Source organism: Centruroides sculpturatus, unplaced genomic scaffold, assembly GCF_000671375.1.
Source record: "Centruroides sculpturatus isolate CEXI.00-Female unplaced genomic scaffold, Cexi_2.0 scaffold1582, whole genome shotgun sequence".
Lineage (NCBI taxonomy): Eukaryota > Metazoa > Arthropoda > Arachnida > Scorpiones > Buthidae > Centruroides > Centruroides sculpturatus.
In genome coordinates, this window is record NW_019386405.1 from 49,709 (window position 1) to 60,808 (window position 11,100).

General features: G+C 28.9%; 1 protein-coding gene across 1 annotated transcript; it reads left to right on the top strand.

The window, feature by feature from the left end:
- The first annotated feature begins 4,464 nt into the window (after positions 1-4,464).
- Positions 4,465-5,526, top strand: LOC111614853 (inactive hydroxysteroid dehydrogenase-like protein 1). Its single transcript, XM_023356220.1, has one exon. It carries the CDS (start codon positions 4,497-4,499, stop codon positions 5,451-5,453), a length of 957 nt encoding a protein of 318 aa, XP_023211988.1. The 5' UTR covers positions 4,465-4,496; the 3' UTR covers positions 5,454-5,526.
- The last annotated feature ends 5,574 nt before the right edge of the window (positions 5,527-11,100 follow it).

Genomic DNA, 11,100 nt, shown 5'->3' on the forward strand with positions numbered 1-11,100 from the left:
AGTTTAGGCGGGTAAGTTGAGTTTACTATCGTCTGTATAGTATATAAATTAGGTACTGTAAGTCTAATACAGTACTGTAATGTTATACATTTCTTGTGAAAAAAAAAACATTTCTTATTCAACGGCCATTAAAATTATTTCTATTAATGATGTCTCCAAAGTTCAACGAATTTTTCGCAGAAAAATAACATCAGAAATTGCGGCCGCCGTTCGGTGCGCTGCTCCGCGACAAAAACAAGCTTAAGCAATGGCGACGTCGAACGGTGCACACTCGGTAAGTAATCCTACAATTTTTTGTTTATAGCATAGTTTATACGGATTATTCCCAAAAAATTNTTTTTTGTTTATAGCATAGTTTATACGAATTATTCCCAAAAAATGATACGTGTTTCGGAAATGTTGAGTCAAATTAGTCTAGAATCGATTAATTTTATGGAAGAAAACCTTCCAAACAGCCGTAGTCCGTAAACTGTACACGTGCCGGGCTGTGATTGGCTCATGTATTTAAGGATTCCTACAACGTGAAATTCTTATAAAGTGGAACGTATCTACCGCGTTAAGGGGGGGTCGACTGTACAAACTTACATATGCATAAATATGGTTTTACATCTAGTAATGAAACAGAATATATTCTAAAATGTTAAATATATTTAATAATATATTAATCCCATTAAAAAAAACTGGAACTAAGCTGAAGAGTAAAACTCGATCTAAATAAAGGAAGGTTTTGACAGTTGTGGCATAGGTATACTGGAATCATATTTGACAGTAGGACTCAACATGTAAATAAAGTGCACATTACACAGATTACAACTGCAGAAAGTTTTGGATGAAGCAATGTCACCATGATAATAAATCAGAAAAAGAGCTTCGTCACAGAAAAATGCCTCAACCTTAAAGCCTTAAAATTGGCACTTTAACATTACAATGATGAGTTCATCCTATTTAATGTCACAGAGCGTACCGCACTCTATGATATTAAATAGGATGAACGCATCATTGGATGAACACTTAAGTAGCACGTTTTATTCGTGCTAAGTATGATAGACAAAAGAGAGCATAAACTGATAAATCTTTAAGAAAAATAATGACTGTTAAACTATAAACAATAAAGGTATTTCAATGAAAATATTGTTTTTGAAATTTTTGAACTGTTTTTTTGTAATTGCATTCTTATTATGGTTAGAATCTTATCACTAGATTAAGTGCTTTTTAAATTAATTACCTGCTTCAAAATTATTTTAGTTATTGTAGTCCTATATGTACAATATTGTTGCAATGTTCAGTACAGTATGTTCTATTCTCGTACAACACGAGAGTTGCATTCCGGAATCTTAACGTTATTGATCGTGTTATACGAAAACGGTAATTGCAGTACGGTGAAACCTCGGTTTTCGAACTTAAAATCGTTCTAAAATCGAAACAAATTTTTCTATAAGAAACAATATAAAACGGATTAATCCGTTCCTGCCTTCCCAAAATAAAACTAATTTTTACATTTTTAGCTGTATTTCATGCTAAAAATACCTACAGATGCAATGTAATACTGTATGAATTTAATTTAAATTAAGCACCTTTAATTAAAGACGAATTCTTAGATACTATTTATATTACATGAATTAACGCAGCATTAACCGCGGCGTTTATCGAAAAACGAAAGTAGTATCTTTCCCGCATGCCAATCGAAATCTAATTTAAATAGCGACGTCATCGACAATTCGTGTGGTATAGTCTAATGACGCCAGGCGACCTCAGCGCCGCTAACTTCCGAATCAGTAATCCTGTCGCTGATTGGTCGAGCCATCGATTTTCATTAACATAGGAAGTATAGTTATCCTACGGCAAATTTGAGTTCAAAATTCTGTTCGTGAACCGATTTGTTCGAAAAGTGAATCGTTCAAAAACTGAGGTTAGACTGCACAGGTACAGTACATCATATACTTCTAAATAAACTTAGAAATAGAATATTATCGGATTTTTTAGAATTGTCAAATCTTTATGGTATGCTCGATGTAAAATCTATCGGGGAAGGTTATAAATCCCAGTTCCTAGTGTTTAGTTCACAGAGTCAACCGAAGAGGACTATTGTACCCAAGGCATATTGACAATGCATAAACTAATAAAAAAGGTGAATATCGTACGTTGAATAGCCTGATGTTTATGTAACAACACTTCATCGTGTTCCAGAAAAACATATTGAATAAAAGTACGGTTCTATATAGCAACAAGTTTAATATTATTAATTTTAATTATATGTAATTATTAAGTTCATTTAAAGCTAAAAATAGCTGGGATTTTAATTAGAATCTAAATAAAATAATTTATAACATATAAATTTTATTTATTTATTTTAATTAAATTCTAATTAAAATTATAACAAAAATATAGATATTATAATATCTATTCTATATGACAAGTGATCTATATTCTGCCAATCATACGAATATAACATTACACTTTATTCTGCCACTGTTAATTAATATAGTTCAAAATATTTCTGTATTTAATAACAGAAAAAAACTCAAAAATAATTAACAAAATTTAAACTTTTTATGCAAGGTATAATACGTTAACGTATACAGGGTGTTACGAAATTCGTATTACAAACTTATAGGGCAGATTCCTTATTAAAAACAAAGATAAAAATTTCACTAACATTTTTCAAATAATGCCTTTTATTAAGGAGATATGGACGTTTAAAGTTCAGTGACGTCACTTCCGCGTCAGGGGTATTGTAAATAAGGTTCTTCGTACGGTCCCAAAGAAAAAAATCGAGTGGAGTTAAATCTATTACACGAAACTCACGTACTCTTCAAACGTGTAATTAGACATGTTAGCCACAGATACTCGATGGCAAGTGAATTCCAGTTTAAAGTAACAAAGTATTTTATATGAAATATACATAAAATCAGGCCGTGTTCAGTGAGGCAGAACACTAAGTCAGAATTCTGAGCAGCTAAGTGAGCGCAGGTAAGAAGGATCTGAGCGTCATTGAAGGATTATTCTTTGTCAAAGAGCTACAAAAAATGGTGGAAGAAGTTAAAATTCAAAATGAACTAAAAGTTTTTAACGGGATGCCCGAAACACTTTGTATACATTAAGATTTATACGGTCAATTTTTCGACNTACATTCTACACACATGCACAAAAATATAAAAATTATCTAACTGAAAAGATAACAAAAAAAATGTCTTTCAGTTAATTTTTTTTTAAATGAGAAGAAAAATGAACTCATAAACGTACAAGGAACTACATTATCTACTTTATATGACCGAATTAGAAACCATAACAGGTAGCGTGTTGCCTGGAGGTTGCAGATTCTCCATCTGTATTTAGTCTTTTATTAAAAACTGTAACGTCAAAATTTATATTAACCTAAATTTAAAAAAAAAACCTAAACTAATTTTTTTGATTTTTCCTGTTATTTATATATACGAATAATAGCAACAATAGTCTTTGTCAACAACTAATTTTTTTGATTTTTCCTGTTATTTATATATACGAATAATAGCAACAATAGTCTTTGTCAACAGGCCTGAGGAAATGTTATTAAAAATATTTTACGTATTAAGCTTGACTTGATTAGAAATATTTAATATTTTCACTTTATGTTATAATACAAATAAAAATGATTGAATTAAAAAAATATACACACAAATTAATTACTTTATAAAACAACAGATGGCGACACAAATAAGTGGTTCTATCGCATCGTTTTGACATCATTTTTAAAAATTGTTTATTGTAGAGATGACGTCAAACTGACGTTAAAGTGTACAGTTTCTGGGCGAAACGAACAAATCTATTGTTTTGTATTATTAAGATTATAAAATGCTTCAATTAAATTTTTATTATAAACTTTCCTTTCGCTCTTTCGCTAGAAAATTGAAGCTAGAATTTTCCGATGATCTTTTACTTTCAAAATGCAACAATTATATCACTTTAAATAAAAAATATACCTTTTCAACCATGTTCAAAGTGTAATGACGTATTTATTTTAAAGGTTTAAAATTAGATGAAAATAATTCCATTCCTCACTTCGTATAGAAAAATCACAAAATTTATTTATAATTTTTAGCTGTTACAGAATAATATAAAATTATGTATTTTCTAATACTTTCAAATATACTTTTTAAATCTTAGATTATTGTTTATAACTTATTGTTGAAAACTTTCCTCAAAATTATTCTTAAAAAAGTAATTTAAAATGCTCATAAATCTGTTGTAAATGTGATTAAATTGGAGTTTATCATCGTAAAGATAAATATTGTTTTATAATTGCATTTATAACTAATCATAAAAGAATATAAGCTGAAAAAAAAGAACATGATAAACTGATTACTTGTTCTTCTGTCAAGGTAAACACGTAAAAACATACAGTCATCGAGCTGTATAGGCGCAGTAGAAGAATAATACATCCATGATACGCTGCCACCAAGTTCAAAAACAGGTTTGTCTACTCGAGTGAACACGACAAAATTCTCGATAGTTTGAAGATGTCGGCGGGTAACGAGTGGTTCTTAGCATTTGTAGGTATTTTCTTTGTTGTTGTGTTCTTACTAACGTTCCTTAAAGAGTTCTTTCGAGGTATACAACTCTATTTGATACCCAAGTTTTTCTCCAGAGATTTAAAACAGTATGGAGATTGGGCTGTCATTACCGGTGGAAGTTCTGGTATAGGAAAATACACAGCTTACGAATTAGCTAAATCTGGTTTGAACTTAGTACTTGTCAGCAATGAATTGGAGCAACTGAAGTCTACAGTAGAAGATATCAGTGGGAAGTTTGATGTGAGGTGTTGTTACGTTCACGTTGATTTTACTGAAGAATGGACTGTTTACGATTATCTGTGGAATCAAATCGAAGATAAAGATATTGGAATATTTATAAATTGTGCCGGCATTGACGGTAAATCACCCATTCATTTTCTAGACGAGTCGGAAAGAAACATCTTGACTATGATTACGTTGCACGTTGACACAGTAGTTAATACTACATACAGAATGACAAATTATTATCCAAGAAAGAAGAATGGTGTTGTAGTAAACGTATCTTCAATGGCTTCCTCTTTTCCTAGCCCATATTTTGCTACATATTCTGCTAGCAAAAAGTTTGTAGACGTGTTTACTAAAGCAGTAAATGTTGAGTTAGAAGGTAAGGATATTATTTTGCAGTCTCTTACACCGTTTTTTGTTAATACTCCGATGGGTCATAACAAGCCATATTTAGATAAATTGTGGATATTTTTTCCTTTATGTCAAACTTTCTGCGAAAGTTGGGTTAAGTGTATAGGAATAAATAAGAATTTTACTGGTTACTGGTTACACGAGGTTTTAGCTTACAGTTTACGTTATTGTCCTAGATTTGTATGGAATTTCGGTTTACAAAAAATGTTCGACGAGTCGGAAAAATTAAAAAATAACGTAGCAAATAATGTTGAATCGATCGGTTAAATCGTCGGTTCCAAGCCTGCTTTTGAGAGAAAACTTTTGTTTTATGGTCGAACAGAGAAAGGTTTTTTGGAAAGGAAATAATTAGGCCTATATATATAGCACCACATAAGTGATAATTTATTTTAATAAATAATTTTTTATATATTTGATAATGTTAAAGATACTGTCATGATATTATTATGTTATAAATATATTTTGTTAAAANGTTAGCTCGGCGTTAAACGCGCGTTGAAAAACGCCTAGTGTGTACAGGGCCTTAGATGATTTGTTTTTAATTAATATATTTACAGTAAGATGATGCGGTTTTCACAGAAATGCTTAGAAATAAACGAGATTTGTTCATATGTAGTAAAAATTTTAGTACAAAAATAGTTACATTTCTTGTCATAGATGGCGCTTGATAAGATTACATAATTTGTGAAGTTGTTACTAGAGCTTACACTAAGAACATTTTTATTCATACTTTAATAAATTTACAAATTATTTCAGTTTTGGAGCACATCGCCATCTATGCCAAGAAACTTAACTATTTTGATACTGAAATTTTTATTACAACTAAAAATATGCCGCTTCTTTCTAAGTATTTCTGTGAAAACCGCATCATTTTACTGTAAATAGTTTGCAAGTTATTAATTTTTTTAAGTTTCTGTGACTTTCGAATCATTCTGTATTTTTTTTTTTTTTTTTTTTTTTTTTTTTTTTTTTTTTTTTTTTTTTTTTTTTTTTTTTTTTTTTTTTTTTTTTTTTTTTTTTTTTTTTTTTTTTTTTTTTTTTTTTTTTTTTTTTTTTTTTTTTTTTTTTTTTTTTTTTTTTTTTTTTTTTTTTTTTTTTTTTTTTTTTTTTTTTTTTTTTTTTTTTTTTTTTTTTTTTTTTTTTTTTTTTTTTTTTTTTTTTTTTTTTTTTTTTTTTTTTTTTTTTTTTTTTTTTTTTTTTTTTTTTTTTTTTTTTTTTTTTTTTTTTTTTTTTTTTTTTTTTTTTTTTTTTTTTTTTTTTTTTTTTTTTTTTTTTTTTTTTTTTTTTTTTTTTTTTTTTTTTTTTTTTTTTTTTTTTTTTTTTTTTTTTTTTTTTTTTTTTTTTTTTTTTTTTTTTTTTTTTTTTTTTTTTTTTTTTTTTTTTTTTTTTTTTTTTTTTTTTTTTTTTTTTTTTTTTTTTTTTTTTTTTTTTTTTTTTTTTTTTTTTTTTTTTTTTTTTTTTTTTTTTTTTTTTTTTTTTTTTTTTTTTTTTTTTTTTTTTTTTTTTTTTTTTTTTTTTTTTTTTTTTTTTTTTTTTTTTTTTTTTTTTTTTTTTTTTTTTTTTTTTTTTTTTTTTTTTTTTTTTTTTTTTTTTTTTTTTTTTTTTTTTTTTTTTTTTTTTTTTTTTTTTTTTTTTTTTTTTTTTTTTTTTTTTTTTTTTTTTTTTTTTTTTTTTTTTTTTTTTTTTTTTTTTTTTTTTTTTTTTTTTTTTTTTTTTTTTTTTTTTTTTTTTTTTTTTTTTTTTTTTTTTTTTTTTTTTTTTTTTTTTTTTTTTTTTTTTTTTTTTTTTTTTTTTTTTTTTTTTTTTTTTTTTTTTTTTTTTTTTTTTNAATTAAAAATGTGATTAAAAATTGCAGCCCGGCATTGTGACGATGTTACAATAAATAATTGCTCGTCAATTATAACTTTGAATTTTTTAATCTTTCTCGCTTTTTCATATTCTTATAACTTATTGTTATTTGTTTAATGTCACGTGTTCGATATAATGCAATTTAATGATATAATGCTACAGTCATTTGTTGACATTAAATTGTTCAAATAACAATAGAACATTAAGGTGTATTGAATAATTTTCTTAACTCTCAAGAAGTTTCCAAGAATAGTTCAACAAGAAAAATGTAAATCGTTTGTAGTGATTTTTTTATGATGAATGTTATTTTTTTAAATTATTATTTTATGGCTATTTAGTTCTGTTCTATAGGCCTAAACTTGGAATCTCGGTAAAATTTTTAAGTAAGATCATGTCTATAAGCGAGGTGGCGAATTCGAAAGACTATTGATCCTTTGTGCGATAAAGACTGTTCTGTAGTCCTAAACGGTATTCGACCTAACACTTTTAATGACGTCACTTCGGGATAAACACTCTAAATAAATAGAAATTTAATTTAATTAGCTTCTCTTGTAATTGGGCTGCAATATATACATTCCCATTGTCATTCGTCAGTCCGTCCTTCGTTAATCTAGAGAACCGAGTTAGTACGATAAAAATCGAGACCAGATATGGAAAACTCATATCTGGTCTCGATTTTTTGTACTTAAAGATATTTCTTTAATAACATTGCCCTTTGCTCCCTAGGGGCCGAGTGGATAAAAGCACTGAACATTGGTAGTGAATTCGCGCCTGCTCAACGAATTGACCATGTGGTGTTTTCTGGATTTTCCCCACGTTTGTAAACCCCTAAGTAGGGGCCATAGAAAGTCCTCCCAGAAGAATCCCACTTTGGTAGATCGCCCTTGTGTCTCGTTCGGTAGCCGAGTGGACTCCGTCTCCGCTTGCTAATGGTGACCAGACCCTATACACCGCCTAAACACCGGGGTTCGCGCCTCACTCGGACGAGCTGGCAGCGGGAGTTTTTTCCGGGTTTTCCTCCTTGCCAATGACGCCTGAATAGGGGCCAGCTTTCTCTCCAAGTCCTCCAGGAAGGCATTCTGTCTCCCTTTCTCGCGGGGGTCGTCTCTTATAAGACCGGCTTTGGTTACTTCGTGACGTCTCTCCTGTCTTCCTCGGATTAGTCGTCTTCTTTAAGACCGACTCTTCCTCACTGTTTCTTCTGGAGTGACAAGCGAATAGCAATAACACTTCTCTATCGAAATGAAAGATGGAAAGATGGAGCTTGTGTCTCGTTACCTTAAACAAATAAAAACATATTGCACTTATGTTAAGACATTTATTCACATTTATATTATTTCTTAATCACTTTATAATTGACTTTTTTCCCGCGTGGTGCATCGTTTTCGAGATAGGAGCGCTAACTTCCAAATATCACCGCTAGTGACGTTTTAAGTGACCTTGTCTTGTAGTGCATAATATTTTCACTATAAGTATAGGGGAGACCGGAGCAAGATCGGCATGTTAAGCTTTACTTAAATTTTGTGTAATAAATACTGCTGTAAACTGAAAAAAAGCTTTGCATATTGTCTATTGGAATGTTACCTTACTATAGAACTGGTTAAAATCAGTTTGGAAATAAAAATAATTAAAATAATTACAACTTTACAAGAAGAGAGAAATTGACGAAGTTGCCCCGGGTATAGGGGCAAGATCGGCAACTTCTCTCTTTTTGTAAAGTTGTAATTATTTTAATTATTTTTATTAAAGTTGCCCCTGGTATAGGGGCAACAGTAATGGGGCAAGATAGGCACGTATATAAAATTATGTTATTAACAATGTATAAGTTGGAATTCACTATTAAAACAAAGAAATACAAATCCAACACCCATTTAATATTATTACAACGAAATGCAAGTTCAAAGACATATATACATGAATAACAAATGCAAACATGTTTTCATTTATCATCTGTTTGATTTTTATCCTTTGCTTCTAATGTGGCTTTATGTTGCCGATCTTACCCCGCTAGTCATGATTTCGAAACATTAAGTACAACCCTGAGAACAGAATGCCAAGCCACGATCTGGCCACGTGAATAAGTTGAAGTTACATCCTTCTAACAGGAAAAGTAACTTTCGTTATCATGGAATTATAACAAAACCTGCCAATTCAATATAAATGGAAAAAAAATATTATATGGAATTGAACGAAAATGAAAATTTGCTTGATAATTCAACTACGCTTGTTGGAGAACAATAAAAACACTACACTCAACAAGCCACCAATAAAACTCAACTGCCTAACCTATAACAAAAGTCTCTTTTTAATTTGTTTTAAAGAAAAAGCGCTTAACAAACTTGCCCCGTATGACGAAGTTGCCCCGGTCTCCCCTACATCAGATCAGTTATTATGATTTCTGTAAATTGATAAACAATTTAATTCTACAGTTTGATAATCATACGGTTATTATTTACAACAGATTTTTTTTGTTATACGTAAAACTATTGGACCGGACACATTGAAACACTTGAAATTGTCCGAACGTTGATCTTGCTTTCTTTTTGGGAAATCTATTTTAGAGCAAGGTTTGGGTCGTCAGGAACTTTTCGGATGTTTATAAAGCATTTATAAAGCATAAATACTCCTATTTGATTCTATAATGGTACAATGGAGACGAAGAATTGGCAGCCCTAAATCGAAGTTTGAATATGTTTTATTTACAAAAGTTATCAATATTTTAAAAAAATGTTATTTGTAAACGTGAACTATGTAAATATTACAGTTATAATTTCAACAAGACTGTAGTCTATACATACATGTATTAATGTATTTTTAGAGATATTCACGTGCTTCTGTGACGTTGTATACAGGGAAAAACTTAGTTCTTTTATATTAAAGTGTTATGTATAGAATGAATATAAATAAACACAAATTTTTAATTTTTATTTAACACCAAATGCTAAGAATACAGAATTTAGAAAAAAATAAAGGACAGTTTTTACCTATTAGTCTTTGTAATAAATACTTGTAGTGCGTACAAATTAAAAAAGTTAAATATCGAAAAATAAAATTAAAAATTCAAAGTTTAAAACTATATATTAAAAACTAATAATTGTATTAGCATAATTAGTAAATAAGCAGTCTACAGATAACATCAAAATAAATTGTACAGTAAAATAAAGAAAATCTCCACATTCTTGCTTACATTTATGGGCTTTTTCAAACTGTTTCCACTCTGTAGGCACCTTTTTCATGCTCATCATGGTGGATTCGTCCAGCCTACAATGGAGCGACAGGATGGTGAGAGAGGAGGTCGACGTATCTGGTACAAACTACTACTCGAAATATTCCTGGGTTTTTTCGAACTCCCGTGTCGATCTCATAACTATTATACATTCGTTATATTTCTTTTATTACTTGAAATAGGAAGATTTCCTATTAAGAAAAACTTAATTTAAAATAGATTATGTACAGTACATGTATTGTACATCAAGTTTACATCACAAAAAGTTTANGATAACATCAAAATAAATTGTACAGTAAAATAAAGAAAATCTCCACATTCTTGCTTACATTTATGGGCTTTTTCAAACTGTTTCCACTCTGTAGGTACTTTTTTCATGCTCATCATGGTGGATTCGTCCAGCCTACAATGGGGCAACAGGATGGTGGAGGAGAAGATCGACGTATCTGGTACAAACTACTACTCGAAATATTCCCGGGTTTTTTCGAACTCCCGTGTCGATCTCATGACTATTATACATTTGTTATATTTCTTTTATCACTTGAAATAGGAAGATTTCCTATTAAGAAAAACTTAATTTAAAATAGATTATGTACAGTACATGTATTGTACATCAAGTTTACATCACAAAAAGTTCACAGTTAAACAGTATACATTATTTCCGATTTTATAATATTACCATCCGAGAGAATTTTACAAAATTGAAAATATTTTACAAGGATTTATCGCCAGAGACGAGTTTAAAATTTATACATTACGTTTCTCTCAATACATAAAAATCGCAATTTTAAAAATAATCTAAAATATAAATAAATAATTATTATAATACTTGGTATTGTA

Excerpts from the sequence above, each read along its gene's own strand:
- LOC111614853 (XM_023356220.1), top strand. The coding sequence starts at position 4,497 with ATGTCGGCGGGTAACGAGTGGTTCTTAGCATTTGTAGGTATTTTCTTT.